The sequence below is a fragment of the Marmota flaviventris genome, chromosome 3, assembly GCF_047511675.1.
Source record: "Marmota flaviventris isolate mMarFla1 chromosome 3, mMarFla1.hap1, whole genome shotgun sequence".
In the NCBI taxonomy this organism is placed as follows: domain Eukaryota; kingdom Metazoa; phylum Chordata; class Mammalia; order Rodentia; family Sciuridae; genus Marmota; species Marmota flaviventris.
The window spans coordinates 38,349,871-38,375,192 of NC_092500.1; the positions used below are offsets into that span (position 1 = coordinate 38,349,871).

A 25,322-nucleotide genomic window follows, 5' to 3' on the forward strand; every position below is an offset into this window, starting at 1 on the left:
TTAGCAGAAAGTCTCTAACTGGCTAGTTGGGAATTGGGACACAGAGTGATTATGACCTTGATTTATAATAATCATTTAACATTTTTCAAAGCCTGTCATTTGTAACTTATGGAGGTACCTGCATAGGGTTATTGAAAGAATTTCTTTTTGGATGGGGGGAAACCAGAGAAACTCAGCTTCAACTTTAATTCTCATCTTAACTAAATTTGATTTTGAATACAGCAATTAAGCTTTCATTATCTTTACCAATGTTATAGGATCCTGGAGATCTTAATAAGTTGTAAGGACTAACTGGAATAATGAATATAAAAATATTCTAAAAATTTATAATTTATTAAAATGACTTCCAAGTCCAATAATAATTTTTATGAATAGTAAAATAATTTAAATAGTAAAATAATTTAAATGTGTGACTTTAGAAATTTTGCTAACAGAGGAGTAAGAGAAGTCTAATTTTTTTTTAACCTTCTATTAAACTAATTTTATTTCCAAAGGATGATATTGAAGGTAATGATTCAGAATGTCCAACTGAAATATTCTGAAATGAAAATTTTCTTGACTTGATTACTGACTCATATTTTAAATTATTTGTATACATGTATTCATATATGTATTCATTTCAATGAAAGCATTACTTAAGAGGGCTTAATTGTTCATTTATAAAAATATCGATGGTCATATATTGTAGAAATCAATATATCTACCATAATTTTCTCTTCAGTCTTCCCATGTGAACAGAGATGCAAATATGACACTAATATCACAAAGCACAATATAATACTAAACTGGGATGCATTATTTTACTGATATATATTGCACATTGACTACTCTTGGTAAAGGCTGTATTAACTTTGTAAAGTTACTGGACTTTTCAAAACATTTTCTTATGTGTGATTTAATCTATTCCTTAAAACATCTACCTGAGCAGGTGGACATACTAGGCCTGATTCCATATGGAAACTCTATCCATATTTGTAAAATAAATTGCCATGAAATATCACTTGTCTTAAGGAGGCAAGTTGTTTTGCTAAGATAATGCTTTATAAATTTTTCTCCCTCATTTTCACTTTTTAATATCATTGAGAATTTCTGATCATTTTGTTTACCAAGCCTTATCAAAAAATTCACTGATTTTTTTAACAGTTGGTCCATGAAAATGACTTGGTTATCACAATAATGGCATGGACTTATAGAATACATTGCTGAACTTAGATTCCAGTTTTAAAATCTAGTGGTTTGGTACAAACATGTGGACAGCAAATTACTGTTGTTTTTCTGAAAAGGTCAAAGTTTAATTAGGATTGTTTTGCAAAAGACTTCTTTTTCATATCACCTATAAAACAAAAGAAGAAAATTATGCATTTGAATGCAGGATAAAGGTAGAGGTAATACCCACAGCTGCTCTCCTATCTGGCAAACCATTCTGAAGGGTCCTGTTTCATTTGGTTCATATGACACACATGTTGCTCATTTATTGTACATGTGCTTCAACGAATTTTGACAAATTAGATCTAAAAATGTTACAGATGTTCCTTGTTATTTTAATTTGCACTTAGTAGCCATCAATAAAATGTGGGTATACACTGACTCTTTCACAATGTAATTTAAAAAATTCAGCTATCATAAATACATGATTTTTAATTCAATCATTTTAGTTATGTTTTCTTGATATAGTGAGTCATGTGCATTTAACAAGTTTTTTTTTTTCTGGTAATGAAGTCAAGTCTTTTAAAGAATGTTTCAAGTAATTTCAGGTTGATCTAAAATCATTCCAATCCTGACTAATATCTTTTGAAGAGTCATACATTTTTTTTTTTTTTTAACATATGGCCGGGGATAAGGCAGCAATATTATTAACTTGGTTACATGCTAGAAATTATTCTCAGGACTAATCTATTCTTACTCAAGTAGAATTAATTTTAACACAATCCTCAGGTGATTTGTATGAAAGTTAGTTGATGTTTGAAAAGTGTTGTTTCAGAGAACTAATGCTAGCACTCTTGTTTTATGTACTCATGTGCATATATATGAATCAAACCTGAAACTCTGTTTATATAGGTATAGAAAATGGACTGGACCACATTTTAACAGTTTTTTTTTATTATTTAATATACTAAAATGTTATTCCAATCAATATTTTCCACAGGTTTTGTTTTCTGTCTTTCATGAATCCAAAACCTATATTGGTTTGCTATACATTTTCAATGACATGAAGGACACTGGAAACTTTATAACTCCAAAATGTATCTTTTAGATTTCTCATCATTTTTATTGTTTTCTGTAACTTCATGTAAACTTGTTTGTTGGAACAGTAGTGGATTGTATTTATTTACATTTCCTTGCCATGAAAAAAAATCAGATGAAAATTTTACTGTTCTAGAGATTGCTTATTTGAATAAAGGGCTTAATTTCTTGGATAGTGAATTTCATACTAAAACAATTTACTCTTTGTTTACCTTGGGAAATGACTATATATTAATTATTTACATTATATAAATCATGTCATGCTTACTTATATGTAAAGCATTATTTTACATTATGTTATATATGATATAATTAAAATAATTATCAATTATATCTTGATTTGTAATATGAAATCAAATTTATATTTAATTAAGGACCTCTAAAATAATTCTGAAAAATAATTAATTAAAATTCAGGGTTTTTTGACCATTACACTTTCTATATGATTGGAACAGTAGAAATAAGCATATTTATTATAGAAGAAATAAAGTAGTTAATACTATTTACTTATGACATTAATTGAAATCTATGACAAAATAATTTCACATAGCTCAATTTATTTAGTACAATATCAGTATCTAATAAAACAGAGGCTGAAATTTTTTTAAAAAATCTCTACTTTGCTCCAACCTGGTTAATTTCTTTGTTTTCAGTTCCCCTAAACACACTCTTCCATAATCACCCTTGGGAAATAAAATAAAGACCAGTTAAAATAATCTCTTCAGAAGTCTGTTGGCACCGCAGCAGTACATCATAAGTTCACAAGCTTGTACCACACTACATGATTTTATTATTATTTTTATACATTTCTGCTGAAGAAACATTTTAAAATTGTTAATAAGTTGAATATAAATATAATGTGCAAATACTCTGATACCTTTTTGTATTTAAATATACAATACAGTGCTACAACTTGTGCCTGACATCAGACAAATGTGGGCAGGCTAGAAAGGTACTTTATAACTTCGTTATGTGCAATTGCACTTTTTTTTTCCTTTCATTTTTTCAAACTGAAGTTCACAATGCAATTTAAATAGCCCTAAGTTCCTCCAAAGAGCTACTGTGTGTTGTATAAAGGCTATGTAATCCCTGCAGTGTCAGGGGGTTAGTGTTCAGCTGTTCAGGATCAGGAGATGATATCTCAGCACTCATAAAACAGAGGATTCAAAACACAGAGGCATACATAGAAGTACAGATCATTATGACAGTTCTGGAAGTCATCCACAAGAAACGACAACACCCTAGAGGCCAAAATAACACTACTGAATCAACATTTACGGCTTTTGTTCAAAATTATAACCGATACACAGGGAAGATTCACACGAACCATTAATGCTAGTATAATAATAATTTAACATTTGGCTTGTTCCAAATATGGAGAACTTCAAAACCCTATGGGATATCTTCTCTTAAACATTTTAAATGAACAATATTTATTCTGTACAAAACAAGTGACTATGCTGATTTAGCAGTTTCCTAGAACTGTCTGTAAAATGGTCAATTCAGGGAGTAAGGCAGTAAGGGAAGCATAAAGATTTCTTTAGGATTGCATATTTCAATTCAGAAGCACGAGGGGGTAGTTTTGGCCCCTGGGATTGAAAAATATCTTCTTGTTGTAATTGTTGATCTGAATATTTACATGGTGGTTTCTTCCCATTCAAGCTCAACATCACCTATAACATAAAGTAGCATGTCACAAGAGAGTACTGAAGTTAACAGTTCAAAAGATTAAAATGTTTCATGGCAAAAAGACGATCCAGATGAAAAGGCATTTATCTCACATTGAATGAGAGAGAAATGAAGAAACTGATGTGCACTAACCTAGTTTTGAAGTATTTTTAACTTATGGTTATTATAATATCAGTGCTCCTCTTATAGGCAGTAAACTAGCAAATTTGGTACACCCTGACTCTGTTTACCTTCCATGGCATCCAAAGAATCCATTTTCTGAAGTGCAGAATAGTTAACAAAACAGATAGGTTGATTGCTTCCTTTATTTGATAAAAGATCCAGAATGCACTGGTGTAAGAAGATATACTGTGCCTAGAAACAAAAGAAAGAATGATTAAATGAAGGACGGGGTGGGACTATTTCTTATAAGAGAAATTATACTGTTTCAGCAAAAATCAGTATTGAGTTCAACAAATGTGAAATGGATAAGTTAGAGACAGATTTTATTTCAGTAAATAAACAATTTTCTTCAATTTCCAAAATAATATTTTCTAAATCCCTGTGGCTTCTTGTAGCTTTGAGTTTTTTTTTAATACTCATCACTAAATACAAAGTGTTAATATATTCTTTCTTGCTGTGATTATAAAAGCAGCAAGTCTTTCTGATTACTTAAATTTGTTTATGAGCCTCCTTTTTCCTGTTAGATGTAATTGAGTAATTTATAAATACTTTTCTTGTCAGAATGCAGAGCTATATTTAATCCTGCAGTTGTGATTGAGCATATTTATACACCATCAGCTCATTTAAAATATATCTAATAATTCTGCTAATCATCTGGATTTTGACTCTCTTAATATTAATTATCTATTCCCTTAAATACCAACTGGTTTGCCATAGAAATACCTGAACACCTAGGTGCAGGACATGGACTTCTAACATTTCATCTGAATGTATGGGGTAAATTCAGTACCATCCAGATTCATTGGATTTATTCAGTATAATTCAGTAATTTATTAGCATTTCTGAATTTTTACTTCCCCCAAATTATTTAAGGTTAAAAAACCAAAGTTGTATGTTTTAAATCATCCTGATTTGTACATAAGAAGCATACCCAACTGTAAGGAATATCACCAAATGTTTTAAGACATATTTACAAACTGACAATTGATGTAAATAGAACATCCTCAAAAGTGATCATTTTAAGAGGTTATATTCCTATCTATGGCTACAATACCCCCAAACCTTTTTTTTTGAGGGGTGGAACTCCTTTATTGAAACTGTCTTTGAATATTACTGGTCACGATTAGCTTTATCTCATTGTTTGTGGATTACAAAACATTCCCACTAACACTTCATCACTAGGAAGTCAGTTCTATGAGAGCAGAACTCTTAGTTGCTGCTATGTTCCCAATGCCTGTAATAGTGTCTAGCATATAATAGTTGTGTAATAAATGCTTGTTGATTTAGGCTTATTTAATTCTCAAAGCTAGCCAATCTTCACCATTTATGGGCAGATGTGATTTGGAGAACATCCAAAAGTCATTAGGGGTCAAACTTTGCAAGTGAAGTGAATGATCAAGTTACAGAATTCAATTTTTGGTAAGAAATGAAGTATTATAAAGCAATAATAATTCTACTGAAATTGCTGGTAAAGTAATTCTAAGAAAGTTTTTCAAATACACATCACACAGTAAATATAATAGCATTGAGATATATGTTGATGAAATATGATTTCTTTGAAAATAATTTAAATTGAACAATTCTGGTATTTCTAAAAAACACATTTGAGTTTGAAGTCACATTTGACACATGAAACTTCCGACTGTCCGGGTCTCATCTCCTCCATTGGAGAGAATGATGGGTTAAACTGCCAGCATAGCAAGCCAAGCTCTTACAAGACAGCCCTGCAGGTTCCAAGGTCCCTCTGCCATCCTGTGTTATTGCCAAGGAGGCTGCAGAGTGTCATTGAAAAGTTCAATCCAGTTGCTACCCTTGATAGTCATGTTAAGAGAAGTTTGATGCTCAATTTCCTTATCTGGAGACGCACAAAACCTATCCTGTGACTTTTAAAGGACTTAAAATGTGTAAAATGCATGCCAAAAAATTATGCATGATAGTTACCATTTTTTTTTAGCCTATGAGTTTATAACATTAAATTTTCAGGAGAATCTAGAGCTAGAAAGGGACTAAGCCACATTAACCTTATTCAAGGCACCAATATTATTTCAGGATATTTTTTCACTGCAAAGCATTCTCTTAGAAAAGTCTTTCAAATATCCTGAACTGACTTTTGAGTGAAAAAGATATCAAAGCTCTCTCCTGAATATGGGCCATGCCCCTCTGGTGTCTTAGAGGCAGTCTATTGCTGAGGTTCCGGCCTCCCCAGCTCTGACCCTGGTTGCTGTATTAAAGTGCTGAGATGTGAGCATTCTTCATAGAAACTGGATCAATCCTCAGTGCAACAGAAGATAATAAGAAACCACCTTGTGGTAGTTTATAAGGACTGAAGCACAGTCATTTTCCTGTTCTTCCTCACAGGGAAAAGATAGAAAGAGCATAACTTCTGGGAACTCAGATGAAAGAGAACTTCAGAGAACTTGCTTTTCAGCAAAGACAGGAGAATCAGGCAAACCTTGTTGGATATGCACTGCATGCTGGGTATTATGTTTGGTGCTGTATATACTTTATTTAATACAAACAACAAACTTATGAAAGCATTAACAAATCATGAAAGAGAAATAGCTCAGAGAGGTTAATTAAACAAAGTCTGAGAGCCAACAATCAATGGAGCTAGATTCTGAACTCAGTTCTTTGACTGATAATCTTGATCTTTTCATTCCTTTACCCAACTTGAAACAATGCTATGGTGGTTAAACAAGCATAAAGTGTACAATATATATTGAGTACCAAATTGTATTCAATTATCAATAGGTATTCTTAAACACACTCTGTACAAATTTCAGTTCCATGAAGCTGCAGATTATGGAAAATTTGTTTTAACTTTTATTATTTGAAGATTGACTAGCCAAGACAGCCAACCATTAATTTTGTTGAGAGCACTGATACCCTAAATATAACCCCAGGAATATGAAAGGAAAATGTTAGTTTTCTTTTTGTCCTTATTTTTAACTCAAACTAAGAAGCAAATTGAATTTCAATAATGGTTAATAGTTGGATTAATATGGAGCCCTTGTAAAACCTCTGGACAAGTATCTAACTTTCAGGGCCAACTATGAATAAAAATGCAAAGTTCTTTCCTCAAAAATTAAGACTAATAAACACACATTAAACCAAATGTAGGGCCCTTTACGGAGTGGGCATCTGTCAAACTACACAGGTTGCATATTCATGAAGCCAGTCCTGGTCACATGTCATATTCTATTTCTGAAACAAACTAGGGAAGAGTGATCCTTCACTCATTTGTTCTTTTTAGCATATAAAGGAATGAACATGGACTACATTACCTAGTTTTACCTATCACAGAATTAAAATGGCTGTGAAAGATTCTTACACAGAGACTTACGTTGAAATCAAATATGTAACATGCAAGACAAAATAAATGACAAAAATTGGAAGGTCTGACATTCCTTCATACTTCTAGAATAGTTTTTGTAGCCAAACGACGAGGTAAAAATAACAATGTAATCAGATCTGACAAAAGTCCAGATCTCTTTTTAAAAACTATAAATAATTAAAGATACATATTTATGACTATTATCAGAAATATCTTGACCTGGGTGTATTTCCTTTTTGAAAATTCCTAATGATAATATGAAGCCATAGCAATTAGCAATGTTTTCCAAATATTGCATATTTGATCTTTGATATGTTCATCAATTGTTTATTTTGCATATATTTCATAATTTACATAATTATACAATATACATTTAAAAAATAAGTATCTGTACTAAAATTGAATACTCAAACATTTTTTTTTTCTGAAAAGTTGGATGTCTCTGACCTAGGGCAGCATTTTCTTACAGCATTAATGTCCCATGCATTATAAGTTTAGGATCTAAAAGGGTTGAAGGGTACCACAGTTGGCTCTGTATTTGTTATTTTCATGGTGTATTAGCCTAAAAGGTCTAAGAAATTCTGTACTTAAAAATTAGTTTAATTTATTTCTCACACTTATTTTATCAGGGAAGTCTGTTTCCTCACCCCTTTAGTAAATTTAATGCCACTTAGTTTTTAGCACATATTTTGGAAAATACTCTGAGAGCAGATCTGTGTATTTACTACAAGAACATCTCTGTATCTGCATAGTATACAAACTTTGATCAGAAGATACAGATAGAAACGTCTCCTATTAAGTTAGATAGACTGGAATGAATTTTGGCTCTGATACTTACTAATAATATTGCATTGGAATATCACTCACGTTCTTGGAACATCTGCTTCCCTATTTTGTAACATAAAGTCAATAATACCTAGTCTATTAATCAGTTTACTGACCCTGATTCACAAATAAAGAATTAAATCAGGATTAAATAAGAAAATAAATGTAAAGGATCTAATATAGCAACTGGAAACTCCTTGACACTCAATAGAGGGTTGTTAGTCTCACTACCATTATACTGTGTTTTTTAAATTTTTGTACCAGGGATTGAACTCCGGGGCACTCAACCGCTGAGCCACATCTCCAGCCCTTTTTTTGCTTTTATTTACAGACAGTCTCACTGAGTTACTTAGTATCTCGCTGTTGCTGAGGTTGGCTTTGAACTCATGATCCTCCTGTCTCAGCCTCCAGAGACCACTGAGATTGCAGACATGTGTCACTGCACCCAGCTGTATGTTTCCTTAGTGAATAAAAATCTATTTATTTTATAAATATCTTTGCCGTCATAGTAAAACAATGAACAAAATATTCCCAGTTAGTTGATTATTTGCTGCAACAATCATGGTTAGTACTAATAAGTAACAGAGATAAATATGGACACATGAAATTCATAGAAACTCAGTAACATCAATATTTTACACTGTTTTCCCAATTATAAATATATTTAGCATATTTATAAGAGGAATTCATTTGAATTCACTTTCTAAGCTCCCCAAAGTTGCTAAATGATAAATACAAATCAATTTAATTAATTATTTTCTACATGCCTGTCAGTATAAACAAGGATGAACAGTCAGAAATTATACTTAAGGGTGACTTTAGTTCTCTTATCATCTCTACCAGCTGCTCTACCCAACAAGTTTATAAGGTAGGAAAAGAGTTCCTACTGTGCATATAACAGCTTCAAGTTCACTTCCAAGCAGATTGATGCACTAAGTTCCACCCACATAGAAATCCTAGAGCTGACACCAAGAAATGAGTGCAGGCTTAGTTCTCTTACCAGATTCTGCACCATACACATTCTTTCACTTCTCAATTCAGCTACTAGTCCATATATATCCACAAAGTCATGGTCATTTATATGTTGTGTCAAGTGGTCCAGAGCAATAAAAACTCCAGTTCTACCAACCCCAGCACTGCAGGAAGAACAACATTACATGGAAATTAGTCATCTATTGATGGTGACGAAGATAATGAGCTATAGCAATAGATTCTAAACAGTTTCTTTGCTTATTTGGAGATAGATTTTCTTTGGACTTTCTTTGAGTTTTGATTGTTACCAAGATTGTGTTTAGTTATACCAAGATGATTATCAATACTTTATCAAATATTTATATTTTCTTTTTTAACTACTTGAATTTTTATCTTCTTTCATAATAATATTGAATAAATATGAAGGATACTCAACTTTTTTTATATTTAAGGAATTTTTAAAATCTCTTAAAATTTTTTATTTTTGCAGTGCTGGGAACTGAACCCAGGCCGTACACATGCTAGGTAAGTGCTCTACCACTAAGCTACATCTCCAGCCTCATTCAAAATTCTTAATACCAGAAACTTCATATTGGCCATATTTTTAGTTATCCATAGAAATTCTAAATATTGAAAATATAAAATATTTGGTCCATACTGCATTTCCTATGTATCATATTAAAAATAATCTCTCACATCTTTAAAAAAATAGTTTATAAGTTGTTGATGGACCTTTATTTTATTTACTTATTTATATTGTGGAACTGAGAATCAAACCCAGTGCCTCACACATGCTAGGTAAGCACTCTACCACTGAGCCAAAACCCTAGCCCTCTCACATCATTTTGCTTTCTCCAGAGAACTTTTTTTTAACCTCCTATAGTTAATAAAATTTGCAAGTTATTTTCTTTTAAGAAATTAATTTAATACTCAAGGACAGGTGTTCCATAGAAACTGTCAATTGAGTAATGTAAGAGCCAAATATCAGTAATTTCCTATTATTCAACTTAACATTTCCAATGACGGTAGCATGAACACACACATGCCTGAACAAGGTAATCAGACATTAAATCACTTAATACACCTTTCTAGCCATCTGAGTTATGGCAGTAAGCAATACAAAGTGCCCATGTGTGTGGAACTTATACACTGGAGGACAGTGGTACACAAATGAACACAGGCAAAGAAGATGGTTGGTGGTAACAAGTGCTATAAAGAAAGATAAATCAGGCTAAGGAGATAGAGAGTGATAGGGCTGAATAGGGTAATCAGACAAAGCTATTCTGATAATGTAATATCTGAAAAGAAATTTGCATAAGGTTGGGGAGCAGACCAAGGAAGTGTGGTGGATAGGACCACTAGATCCTAAGGTTGCATAATGAGAAGAGATCTGAGTGAGAATATGGTCTGTGTGTTCAAGAAACAAGAAGAATAGGCAGGTGAGTTTACAATGGGAAGGTGAGAGGTGCCCAGGGATGGAAGGACTTGGTGGGCTGGAGGAATGTGCAATGTAGGATATGGATGAGCAAGAGGAGGATTAAGGATGACTTCAAGGCTTACTTGACCAAAGCTGGAGGGACCTGATGTTTACCAACACTAGGACAATGAGGAGGAGTTTGGAGATGGAATCAAATGTCCTGTTTGGGACATATCAAACTTTTAGAAATTTTTAGTCATTTGGGTTATCATGTTGAATTAAAAGCTGTAGGGGAAGTTTAAAGTTGTGATGAGAAATGGGAAATGTTTAGTAGAAAATTTAAAAATGATATTTAAAGACAATCATTAATCTGGGCAGATTTTTTTTTCTTAAATTTTAGTTATTTAAATCTCAAAAGAGGAGATGCTATTCTTTCTGATGCTTAAACTAGAAAAGATACTTTTCTTTTTCACTGACTTTTAATGCCATGGCAGTGTGTACACAAGATTTGAAGAAGCTATAAAGGCAGCTTTTTAAACTTAATTTATTGTTCATTAAAGGTTTAATTATCGATAACAACAAAAAACCAACCCCTGGCCCTAAATACAAAATGTTATAATATGTATGCTACATATTATTCTATTAAAAATATTATGTATATGGAGAATAATTAAATTGGGAGGGCAAGCATGTAGCTTTTACTTTTTGAATTATATGCTTTGTAAATATAGACATTGTTCACATTTCATAAAATGCAAATTTATGTTTTACTCTTATAATTAAAAAAAAATCAAAATATCATAAGAGTTGCATAATAATTTAAGTTACATATTGAGTTTTTCCTTGAAAAAGATTTGAAAATTTGATGGATTTACCTTTTCTTATATATTCAACCAAATTAATTTCAATGTATTGTTAAAAGGCTATGATTAAAATATATTAATAAAAACACATTTTATTGTTTAAAATATAGACAACAAAAACTTTACAATTTTAACAAATTTTAAATCTACAATTCTGTGATACTAAGTACATTCTCAGTGTTGTGCAACCATCTCCACTGTCCATTTCCAGGACTTTTACATCATCCCAGACTGTAAAAATAAGCCTCTCTATCCCTTTCCAAGTAATTACATTACTTTCTATTTCTGTAAATGTATCTGTTTTATGTATCTTTGGTAAATGGAATCATAATACATTATATTATCACCCATTTTTCTTCTAATCTCCAAACTCCAATTGTGAAAAAGACTCAAACTGAATTATGGCATTTGCAGGTAAATGGATGAAGTTGAAGAATATCATGCTAAGGGAAGTAAGCCAATCCCCCAAACCCAAGGCCGAATGTTCTGAGAAGTGGATGCTAATCTATAATGGGATGAGTGCAGGGATTTTGCATTGAGCAAAGGGGAAGGAGAGTAGGGGAGGAGGCTTAGGGATAGGAAAGACAGTGGAATTAGGTAGACATCATTACCCTAGGTACATATATAATTGTACGAATGCTGTAAACTTACTTTGTATACAACAAGATAAGTGAAAAATTGTGCTCTATTTGTGTTCAATGAATCAAAGACCATTCTGCTGTCATGTATAACTGATTAGAATAAATACATTAAAAAGTTTTAAAAAAAGAAAGTTGGAATCTTGTCGAAAAAAATTAAAAAAGCTCAAACTGAGATTCACTTAGGTATATTACATTAGAAAACTTAAATTATAACCGTGTGTCTAGAAAAGTTTTGAATGCTAAACAGTCTGGAATTTAATTTGTAAGAATAAAATTGCATTCCCAATAGAATTCCTGAGGAAAAAGTCAATTTACAGTCATACTTTATTAACCATGTTTAAAGTCCTCATTAAAAAAGAAAAAGATTTGAGTAAAGTTTTGTAAAAATCTGGAACCATACTTGATTTTATTTTTTGTAAGTTTATTTTTCCTAATTCATTCCCTGTAATTCAAAAATTTAGAAAAAATTTTCTACAAGTAAATTTTGATAGTAGAATAGGGGCAACTGAAATAATGAAAGATGAGATGTTATACAACTTGATATCATGAAAATAAAAAGTCCACTTTGGCTTTCAAGTCCATTCCCAGAATTTAAGAGAAGGTTTCTCTGAATCTTTCTTACCTGCAGTGAACAATCATAGGTGTGGTGTCATGTGCTCTGCTTGCTCGAACCAACTTTACAAAGTGAATTAGAGGGGTGCTGTTTTCAGGAACTCCATGTTCAGGCCAACCAGTAAAATTACACTGTCGAACTGTCATGTAATCTCCATGCTACACAAAGCAACAGATTTATGAATAATAAAATTATTTAAGTACTACATGAAGGCTGAAGACAATCTATGCCTGAGCTTTTGGAGATAAGCTTATAAAAATGACTATTCACCAAACAGAACAGGTTCTGTTTTCATTATTTCTTATTTTTTATTGCAATAAAGAGAATTTCTTGTTGGTAGAAATGGTAACAATAAAAAATTTTGGATTCAAGTCCTCCTATAGAGTATTAAAATTCAAATATAGTTAGAATATCAGATTTTGAAACAATTTTGACCCCCACACTTGAATACATTCATTAATTATACAAAACACAGGTATTGTGTATCTAATGTCAGGAAATATACAGATCCTTATATTATTTTCTGTGTGTCTAGGCATATAAACCAACAGAGTGGGACCTTGCACTAACTCTTCTGTACTGGTTCTAGATTAAATAGAAAATTAAGCCATTAGAATTTAGAAAGCAATGAGTAATGTGGGGACTTGCCATCTTAGCCCATATAAGATTATTTCTTAATCGAATTAAACAAACCTAGTGACTTAGTTGTTTTTCTTCCTTTTTCTGTTTTTGTCAACCTAAGAATTTGATGTTAATTACTTAATATACACTTTAATCATGTGATTGGCAATGAAACACAGTGATATAGATACTACAGGAAGATAGTAATTTAAAACTTCTATTTAGAAAACAGTGGGAGAGCCTTGTTAAATATAGAGGTATTCTTCTAAGTGATAGTTTTAGAAATTAATTTTACTTGAGACATTTAGATCATTCATATTGTATACATGTCCCCTCCCCCGCTTTTTTTACCCTTTCAATTTTCAGATCCCTGATGGTCCAATTTATCTGAACATCCTCCATAAGCTTTGTAATAACTATATCTCCAAAAACAGTAACAGGTTTATTGTCCTCTGGCCAATACTGATGGCATCTTATCTGCATCAGAGAAAATCAACAATCATAAATGTTACTGTTGTATATACATATATGTGCTATAATGGTATATATATATATATATGCTATATATGTGTCATTGTTATTTATATATATGTATATATATGTTATAAACATTGTTATATATTTGTTATATACATTGTTATATATCTAAATATAACATTGTTATATATATATATATATATATATATATATATATATATATATATTACATTTACTGCTACTAAGTTAAAACTCCTTTACGGACATCTAAATTATTGATGACTTACAGTACTAGCTGAAACATTCACACATATTAACACAACTGTAAAATAACATTTTGTGAAAAGATTTTTATGTAACTTACCCGCCCTTTTTCAAAACACTGTGTTAGCATTACTAATGTTTTTGCTCTTGTTTCCCACACCATTCTCCAAAAATCTCCAACTGTTCCTGGCAATGGACCTTGAGTAGCAATAAACTCATTTGGACACAAGTAGCCCTAGAAAGAAATAATTACATACACTGCATCAATGTTTATATTGATATAGAATTTTTCATTTTTGATCAATATCTGAAAAATATGCAAGTGGTAAAATACTTCATGTTTTTCAATGCCTAACAATCTTAGATACTAAAAATTTTCAAAATCTACTTTTAGCCTCACAATCTGTTATATTGTAAGGGATTTGCTGATAGGGTATTGAGAGAACTATATTATTCAAAAATGACTCTAAAAAAAGATGAGGAAGATTTCAGGAAGAGCATATTTGTTGGGAAAATCATGAATCCATACTGGACATTTTACCTTAAACAGCTATTAGACATTAAGTGAGCATGCCATGGTGGTCATTAGGTATATTAATGTGGAATTCAGGAAGAAGTTCAAAGTAGAAAGATAAATTTGAAAGTAATTAGCACATTGATCATAAAAATCAATGACATCACCAATAAAATGAGTTTGGAAATAGTAAATTCAAGGATTGATCTCTAGATCATTTCAATGCTTAGAGGTCAGAGTAGATGAGAGAAAAGCAGAGACTAAGATGAAGGATCAGAGCTGCTAATAGTTCAGATAAAGTAGGGACTGACACGGTGTTGGTGTTAGTCTTTTGAGTAGTTAATTGGTGACTTGAAATTTCAGTGTTGTATTTGCTTAGCATTGAAGCATAATTTGAGTGAGTTGAACAGGTACGAAGAAAAAGGAATTGGAGTAAGTATGGACAATTCTTCAAGGGACTCTAATGTAAATGGGACATAGAACGACAGGGAAGAAGTAAGGGAGAGCAGTGATATCAATTTTTTTTTAAGATTGCAGAAACGACAATGTTTGTTTGTCTGATGGAAGAATATAATTAATTGGACAGAAAATTCCTCAACCCACATTCTTGAGAGACAAGGGATAGGCTGTTGCTGGTAGACAGGACAGCTCATCCACTGGCCATAGAGAAGAGATTGAATATATAGACATACATGCAGAGAGGTGGGAAAATTTAATTGCTTCCATTTTTATTCATGAAATAATGAAAAGCATAGCAGATGTAGGTGAAAATGTGGGAAGGGTATTGAAGGTGAGAGAAAGAGGGTGAGAGTTTAGAAAGGAGGGAGCCAGAAGGGATTCAGGGGCTGTAACATGATTAAAAATATTTCCGCAGTTAGTGGTCCTGAGTTTGAAGTGACACATATTGATGAGGTCAAGAGTTTTTGCTCCCACTCCTGCTGTATCAATCTACACAAGTTGCTCGTCATCCCCCGGTTATTTTGCTGCAGCCGGACTGCGGCATTTTTCCAATCACATCTAGGAGCACAGAAGATAATCTACAGACAGTTTTTTTATAACCAAGGTTATGGATTTATCAAAGGACAGATAAAAGACAGGTAAAATTCAAGAGCAGACAGAATGTACAATGGATGAAACAAATCAGGGGGACATAAAAACTTCAACTGAGCAAAAAGAAAGTGAAGGTTGTACAGAAATAGAAAAAACAGAAAATATGACAAAATGAATGGACTGTAGTTCAGAGCAGAGTTGAAGAACTATCAGAGTCTACTGATGTGTTAAGAAAGATTTTGTGAGACAATATGAAGCCTGCAATTGTGAATGTGGAGAAGCTACAACTGTCGGTGGTGATGAGTTTATGCTGTGAACATAGTGATGAGAGGTCATTTTTAAGGACTCAGAGCTTTCCTCTTGTCCCTAAAAACACATTTTTACCCTTGGTTCTCTTGAAAACATTTCTAAACTTATCTGTACCTTTAGTAGCTACTTAACAAGGCTGTAATCACTCTTTTCTTTCCTCTCTCTCAAAGTTTATCCTTCATCATGATTTTTCAGGTTTTCCCTAAGTCTTGACTCCAGAAGCACAATTTTCAAGAAAGGCCAAGGGCAGAGGAATGCACGAACTGGCATGTGTTAGCCTAGCTGTAGACCCTGCCAGAAGTAGTTCCTCAGACCACCTGCTGGTCTTCCCTTTTCCCTTTCCCCAACTTCAGTTTTTCGATTTTCTAGGTATAAACTAGTTATTTTGCTTTCTTCCCTACCTCCCTTAATCATTCTCTCCCCTTGGCCCCTAGCTTCCAAAGAAACAGGAGCCCAGAATCCATCTGTATTTGGCCTCTGTCTTTTTCCTTCTAGAACAAGAGTTCATGAACTTTCAGATGGAGATTAGCTAAACAAACCAGCAATCGAGGTGTCATATGTTCTTTCTGAGGTAAAGACAGCCTGAATTTGAAGGTGGAGAAGTGAAGGTCACCACAGTATCGTCATCATGTCTATTCTCATTGCTCCTGGCATCCCTAGCAAAGGATATAGTTCCTTGGAGGATATCATAAGGGCAATATGATATACTTCCCACCATATTACAGAAATCTGCCTTCGGGTAAAGTATGCTTCATCTTGGCCTGCTTACCATGCAGCTCAGTTATGATTATGCACATCATTATATATATATGTGTCATAGTTACTTTTTGTAAGATTTATTATAACAACACTGATTATAGCAGAATATATATCTGCAGGCTTCCTGGCTTATTGTTCATACTACAACATCATTTGCTCATGGCTGCTTGTTGATAACTTATAATGCTTAGAAGAAACACAGGGGGTTCATAAATACTACTTTTCTTATGTAATCTGTATAGATCAATTGCACCTACTGTCTGGTTTCCATCTCAGTCATAGTCATGTCCTGTACTGTCAGTTATGCCGTATCTGGTGGAATATTAGAGAGTATGAGCTATTGATTTGTTTCTAATTATTAATGAATTAAAAAATGGTACAAATCAATAGGTATTGATACAATCAGTTGCCTTTTCCTGACCTTATAGTATCACAAAACATTAGATTATTAGTGCAGTGATTAGATGTAAATATCTGAATATATATATATATATATATATATATATATATATATATATAATTTATATATACATATATATATATAAATTATATAAATCAAAACAAAACTTCAAAATGCAGTACAGTTAACCTAAAACAAAAATTAATAAGGATAAAATTTTGGCAAAACATTTAAAGAATTAAACATTCAAAAGACTTAAACAATTATAAATTAATAAGTAAATGTTATCATAATAGTATATTCATGTAGCTATTTCAATAGAGATTTAAAGTTCTAGCATAGAAATAGGATGAAATTCAAAGTTGCCATACCCTCCTTAAACTCTCCCTTACTTACCCTTCTAAGAAGCCTTAAATTCTCTCCTTATTCACTACTTCAACAACATGCTCCATTATATGCCTGTAATTTGGGAGTAATTATCAACCACAGAATTAGAGTAAATTATTTTCCTCTACCATCACACTGGCTCACAGGAAATAAGACCGAGAAAATGAATGTTTGATACTAGTGAAAGGATAGAACATTATAGCAGAAGGGCCTCAACAGAACTGAAGGAAGTTGCAGGCTTGTTTGAAAGGACTCACAAATTGGAAGATTAAAAAAAAAAAAAAAAAAAAAACAACTATGGAGAGCATGGACATAGAGGAAATCACCAAGTATCTGTAGGTTCCTGTGATAATAATGATTAACCTTACATGTATCAGGAAAAAAAAAAAAAAAGAATTGAAGCCCACGGGTAAAAATATAAGAGGACACATTTAATTTTTTAAGCTTTAAAAAGCATATGTATAATACAGATTCATAGAGACAGAATCGTCTGCCTTAGGAGAAAGTGGATGAATCAATGACAGGAAAGGCTGACATTTAATTCCTGAGGTAAATGGCAAATTAAATGAGTGGAAGGGCACTACCAGTCCTACTCTAAGGTTCCATTAATTTTGTCAACCACAAGTGGAGGTCTTGGGTGCCTGTAAGTACCTATGATGGTGATGAATACTGATGGAACAAAAGAGTCATAGATAAAGGGAGAGAAAATTTGGTTCATTCAATTTTCAATCCAATGTACTATGCATTTATTATCTACAATATGCGAGAGAGTACACTAAGTATGTCACAATTCTCTACAAGTGGATTCATTTATGATATGCTCATTGAGTGGCTACAATGGAGTATTCATTCTACAAGTAGCTGAGGAGAGAAAGAATAGGGCATCATCACCCACTTGAAGAACTACAAATTAGAGGGAAAAAAGTACATAATAGGTTTTTATATTGTATGGAAACAACTGCCCATTTGACTAATTTTTTCACTGAAAGAAGTCATCAGACCTTATTGTGTAGAAATAATACATTAACAAGATTTATGAAACAGTGACAAGACCAGGAGTATGTAATATCAGGTTGTATGTCTGCCATAAAATAGTAAAATGATTGTTGATCAACGGGAATCTGATCTGAGCCTCCACATTCCCATCTCTAAAATGGGGGCTGTATAGTGTTGTTATAGGTAACTAGCATATTGAGGTCACAGAATTTGTAAGGAACTTGTTTTTTAAAATAGTTGGAAAGGAAATATAATTTCAGTATTTATGTTTTATAAAAATATGAAATATATAAATATGTCAACTTACAGAAACATAGCTGGCATTAATGTAATCCGATCCTGGAATACTAGCATCAGCTACCAGCTTCACTCTGTTGTTATTATCTAAGAAGAAAATATAAAAAATCAATGCTAATTGACTTTCTAAATTACCACTACCTTTTTACTATGAAAGTAATGTAAGAGTTCATGAAGCTAGGGACACACGACTGTAATCTCATCTACTCTGTAGTCTGAAGTAGGGAGATCACATGTTCTGGGCCAGACTGGGCAATTTTTATTTTGGTAGGGAGGATTGAACCCAGGGGTGCTCTACTACTGAACTCCATTCCCAGCCCTTTATACTTTTTTATCTTGAGACAGGGTCTCCCTAAGTCGCTTAGGGTCTTGCTAAATTGCCGAGGCTGGCTTTGAACTTTCAACACTCCTTCTTCAGTTTACAGAGCTGGTGGGGTTACAGGTGTGTGCCACCACATCCAGCCAGCCTGGGCAATTTAATAAGATCCCATCACAAAAAAAAAAAAAAAAAAAAAAAAAAAAGAAAAGAAAAGAAAGAAAGACAAAAGAAAAAGAAAAGAAAGAAAGAAAAGAATAAAGAGTTCATAATATAATATTATAAATTTACAGATAAGTATAAAATTACAGTATGTTCCTCTTAGTCCATATTTCTACTATGCAGAGATAATGACTATTGATATGTTCTTGTATATATTTTCAAAATTTTCTGTACATACTCTCAGGAAATTAACTACAAATGGTGTGATATGCACCCTGTCCCACAGATTACTTTTCCCATTTACCTAATCTTTCCATATAAGCATAAATATACCTAGCTCATTATTTAAAAAGACATATTGTATTTCTTTGTTTGAATCTCATGCATTTATTTAATTCTTTATGGTGGATTAAATTGATCTCACTTGTTATTATAAAATGCTGAAAAACATAATTGAACTTTTTCATATATGTTGGATTAGTTTGTAGAAAACATTACCAGGAGTAAAATTCTCAAATCACATATGTGCCTCTCAAATTTTGAAAGATACTGCCAAGTTCTTCTAGACTTTTATTAATTCATATTTGAACAAGTGTTTAGGAAATTCTGTTATAAAATATTCAACATTTTCATTTATATTCTTTTGATAGATACATAGTGATATTTCATGGTATTTATTTAATTTCCTTAAATATGATCAAAATTGAGCTTTTTTGCTTATGCTTATTGGTTATTTCAAATGCCTTTTCTATTCCCTGTCTTTTAATATATTCTCATCTTTTAATTTAAAAAATATTTAATGCTAGCTATATGCATAAAATACTTTTGTTATAAGTATTAAATTTTTCTTCTTAGAGGAAGACCAGTAGAGTAGAGGAAAGGGAACAGATGAGGGAGGAGGAGAGGGAAAGCAGAAATTCTGGGGATTGAAATAGAGCAAATTCTATTCCATTCATGTATGTTATGTCAAAACAAACCCTGTTGTTATGTATGACTACCAAGCACTAATAAAAACATAAAAATTTTTCTTCTTTATAATTTGTGTTTGGCTCTATCTTGCCGTAGATAAAATTTATACTATTATATAATCAACTTTCTCCCTTTTAAATTATAGCTTATGGATTATGTATTGTTCATAAAGTTGTTTGAAATAACAAATATTCTTATTTATACAAAATTTCTGCAGTTTCTCCTGATATCTTAATAATTTTTTTCTGGTTTACTTTTAAATATTTCAATCTTTCATCTATTGGGATTTTTTTTAAAGGAATGTGATAGAGATACACACACATGCATATGTATGTCTTTTATTGTTTTTTGTTATTTGGCACAATATACAGTCTAAATTTTTTAACATTCTATCCTTTACCTGATTCAAAACACCATTTCCATTGTACATTAGATTTCTCTATGTATTTTGTCTATTTTCATTGTACATTAGATTTCTCTATGTATTTTAGACCATTTACTCCTTCCCATTAATTTATTTGTCTCTAATACAAAATTTCTAATTATCATTCTTCAGAATATTTTAAGATCTTATAAAATTAGATACCCGTTAATTTTTTCATGTGTCAGAAATTATTTTTTCCTGATAATTTTTATCAAGTGATATAATTGAAATTATCATAATGATAATTTTAACTAAACGTGGACATGACATAAAATATCTATTATTCATGGAAGAAAAATGGGTAAAGGAGATTGGGTCTGAATTCTAGATGATCTACCTATCATACATACATCATTGAGTGAACTACTTCGCTTCTCTGATTCTTAGTTATCTCAAGTCTAACACAACTCTATTTACTTCATATAATCCCCTTGAGGAAAATTTATGTGAAAGTTAATAGGGAGTGCTCAATACATGTTCTCAGAACTTGAGTATATACACTATATGTTAAGATAATTTAGCCATATTATCAGAAATTATCGTTACATATCCAATGTGATTAAGTTGACTGATAGGGAATTTAGACAAATTTCTGCAAAGGATTCATGTTTCCATGACATTGAATTCTGCATGATCTAAATATTTGAATGACACTGCAGCTAGTCCTGTAATTCAGGAAGGGACGCCATCGTGTTTCTATTCACTCGATATGCCTGTTTATAACTAGCTGAGTCAACAACAAGCTAAACTTTTCCTCTCAGTGTTGGAATATTAAGGTCATAGTGTCCTGTCAAACAGAGTTGGAAATCTCTTCTCAAAGTGTGTGATGCTAATTTGGGTATCTTAAAGCCCTGTAAGCTAATATCTTCTAAAATGCACTGTGATATTTGAAATTCTACTTCCTAAGTTACTCAGAGGAAACAAAGAATTTCACTTAGCTGCCTCAAGCTAAAATTCATTCTATTGAAATATGTTCCTTCCCTGCAAGGAAGGATGTGTCTTCAGCTTTATGGGGGGTGGTCTCTGTAAGCACCATGCTGCCTGTGTGTGTGTGTGTGTATGTGTGTGTGTGTGTGTGTGTGTGTGTGTGAGAGAGAGAGAGAGAGAGAGAGAGAGAGAGAGAGAGAGAGAGAATGAGAGAGGGAGGGAGAGAGGGAGAAAAGAGAGAAACTGGAGTCTCTCACCTATAGAGATGGCTATGACTTTGTAGCTTGGTTATCTCGGGACTGCAGAAGCTAAGGGCCTGTGACAATCTTTTTCTCCCAGAAAGTTTGCAGATTTTTAATGATCTATTGTTAACCTTCTTATGAACTAATGTTGAGTGCTTCCTGGGTTTCAGTACTGAGCAAAGTGATTTACATATCATTTCAATTAATCCTTACAGTAACTTTTTCATGTAGAGACCACTGAACAATATGCTCATAACCACTAAGGTGTTTAGAACATAGAGAGGATTGCACCTCAGGGAGTCTGATTATTTTTTGTCTTAGCCTCAGATGTGGAGAGTTGGGGTGTTCATATTCCTTAGTCCATTTTATGGTTTCAAGGTTGTTGTTTAGTTCCACCAACCACTTTTATTCCCTTACCATCTTTTAAGTAAGAAGCTGGAACTGACTTTTCTTATGGTTAAAATGGGATTCTACATAATAACACACTGATATCTTAGTAATAGAAGATTGAAAACTCACATTTTACAAATATCTTCATAAGATCTTGAGTTTTACATGTTTTAAATTAGACAGTTCTTGGAAATAGGTAAGATATTTGAATTACTTATTACATGTGTTGATATAAATTAAGTCCTTCATATACAACAAATACAAATAGAAATAAATACTAATTATTCCACTATGAGGTAGGTTAGTTAGGTGGGTAGAGGGGAAGGACAATGAAGGACTGACATTAGGCCTATGCACCAAGAAGAATCTAGGAGTCATAAAAATGAAACAGTGGGGAACCTTATCTAAACAGGCAGGCACTGGGAAATGAGGTCTAGAATGCCTAACCTTCCCCAGGCTGCACAGAACTATAACCCCTTGAGGAATTATTACCTAAAATCCTGGGCCCTAACTAAAATTATCAAAAAAGTGGGGTGTGGTACACCAAGACCCCCTGCTTCAGCTAATTATAACCCTTCAAGGGGAATTATGGTTTTCAGATAGGTGCCATCATTATCTCTTGCAAACAACTCTGTCACAACTACCCTGTCAACCAGAATATTCAGGCCCTCACCAAGGAAGTTGCTGGGTGCTATTCAAGGAGTAATAAACCGATTTAGGGGAGACAGGGAAATCAAGGCAAAAACAAAGTACATAGTTTCCTTAAAAACTCCAGCCGTTGGGCTGGGGCTGTAGCTCAGTGGCAGACCACTTGCCTAGCATGTGTGAGGCCCTGGGTTTGATCCTCAGCACCACATAAAATAAAGGTATTCTGTCCATCTACAACTACAAAAAAAAAAAATAAATAAAATAAAAAAAAAAAAAACTCCAGCCGTGTGAATCCTCTCTTTGAGGGGGTCTATGCAGTCCTTCTGCTGTAAATAACCTTCTGCTTTCATTCTCTATTAAACTTTTGCTATGTTTCACTCGAATTCTTTGTGAAAAGTCACAAGTACCAGCACCCAAGGATTTGTAGTGGTTGCCCTAGCTCAACCGGGCAGGACCCCAGCTCTGTAAAACCACAGTAACTGTCTTTCAATCAGATTAGAATATTTATTTTCATAGAACAACACTGAACAAGCATGAAACAAATAGTCTGGAAGAAATTTAGTGCAGATAAATATAAAAACATGGGATTCCCCTTTAAACATATGATGTATCCAACCCAGGTTAACTCTCTGAAAGGGAGAACAAAAGATGTTGAGAAAGGTCATGATTTTGAAGTTTAGAAATGTATTACTAATTTATTTCCTATAACAAAGTATTATTTGTCATCTTTCTCATTAAGTTATTTATTTATGATTAGTTTTTTGATAGAAAGGATTTTAGGTGGTGAAAGCTATTTGCATTTTCATCTTTGTCTGGTTCTTAGGAATTAACAGGTTGCATTAGATTACTACCTCCTGTATCATGTTTCCCTAGATCTGTTTCCTTCATGTAAAAGTTATCCTCCAGTTTTAGAATATCAGAATTTGGTCTGTTTCTTCATATCCACATCTTTATGTTCTGTGATTATAACCTTCTCTAAGTCCATGAATTTCTAGATAGAAAAGTTCAATTTTTTAGAATAGAAATTTTCCCAATACACTTTGAAAATTCATAAAAATAAAATATATAATATATATGTATATACATATGTACACATATAAACTTTAAAATAAATAATATTTTAAAACTATGTTTTGAAATAATTTTTCAGAGCATCAAGAATATCACTTAATTTTTAATATAAAATATATTAGATCAGAATTGGGACAGTAGGACCATATCTTAAAAAATAAAATATAAAACATAACTATTAGTAACAGAAGAATTTCACATTTTCCCCTGTATACCACTGCCAGTTCTTAAAACAATAATATTGTTTTTTTCTTATTGATATAAGAACTAAGATGTATTTTGGTAAAGCACATCTCTGCCTCCTTTGTAAAAGCAGTTTTGGTAAACATACATTTACTGTGATGTTTGATCAGTATTTTGTGAGGCATTTTTTATGTCCCATAGGGCTATGCTCTTGAGGGAAACTAATGCACAAAGTGTGAACTTTCTCTTTTCATTTGAGACTGGGTCTGTAGGAAGATGTAAAACATGTTCCTTACTTGGGTTAAATTACAAAGCTAAGAAACCATTAGATCTACAGTTTCTTGCACCTGCAAAAGTGAACATTGTGTGAACAAGCTGAAAACCATATATATTAACTCCAGTAAATGTGAACAAAGCAAAAGGTATAATTTGAAAGTCACTGTTAATGAGATACATTGCTATAATTCACTTAATATGAATAAAACATTTAAGAAATACAAAAAATTAAGGTGGTGAACATTTTAAAACACTTCATAGATATACCAGCAACAATAAGGGTACATACATGGTTTTATATTTGGAAAGCGATTTTTTGCTCTATTCCAAGGGAGATCTGCATCAGTTGAAGAGAGATCCTGAAGAAACTTTGGTAATTCCTGTGAAATAAAGTCATTGCAAAAATTACATTTCTCAGAAGTGCATGAGAAATGCCACAGTAAAATATGATTCTTTAAACCTTTTTAAAATATTTTAATTGAAAACACCTATGTTAAGTGTGGAAACAAGGTCAGATGAATAGTAATAAGTTTACCTAAGCTTTATAAGTTAATGTTAATTAACTGAATGATGTTGATCAGTTAATATTGCCCTCTATTGAGATAATTTCTTTGCACTTTGGGAGGCCCTAAGATGTGGCAACCAGGCTAGTGACTCCTTCCTATGTCACTCATGGTTTTATCAGGTACACACTGGCTTTTCCTTAATATTTTAATGTCAACTTAGTAAGACAAAGGGAGTTCATGATTTATTTTTTGTTTTTCCTCCTTGGGCAGTGTGATTTCATGCCTATTAATTGGTACAACATTGGTCAGTTTGAGAAGATGCCAGAGGTCAATTCCTGTGCACAGTAGGCACTGTTAAATTGATAGTGGAATGC

At 32.5% G+C, this 25,322-nt stretch overlaps 1 protein-coding gene across 1 annotated transcript in view; it reads right to left on the reverse strand.

Annotated features, from left to right (window-relative positions):
• Window positions 1–3,879: 3,879 nt before the first annotated feature.
• The window catches only part of Ptprq (protein tyrosine phosphatase receptor type Q), a 209,397-nt gene continuing 187,954 nt past the window's right edge, over window positions 3,880–25,322 (reverse strand). Inside the window, exons 38-45 of the mRNA XM_027929031.2 lie at window positions 24,732–24,822; window positions 18,845–18,921; window positions 14,223–14,357; window positions 13,733–13,858; window positions 12,770–12,918; window positions 9,255–9,390; window positions 4,164–4,287; window positions 3,880–3,917 (exon numbers count right to left, since the gene is read on the reverse strand). Of these exons, the coding sequence (XP_027784832.2) occupies window positions 3,880–3,917; window positions 4,164–4,287; window positions 9,255–9,390; window positions 12,770–12,918; window positions 13,733–13,858; window positions 14,223–14,357; window positions 18,845–18,921; window positions 24,732–24,822 (876 nt within the window). The remainder of the gene's footprint in view (window positions 3,918–4,163; window positions 4,288–9,254; window positions 9,391–12,769; window positions 12,919–13,732; window positions 13,859–14,222; window positions 14,358–18,844; window positions 18,922–24,731; window positions 24,823–25,322) is intronic.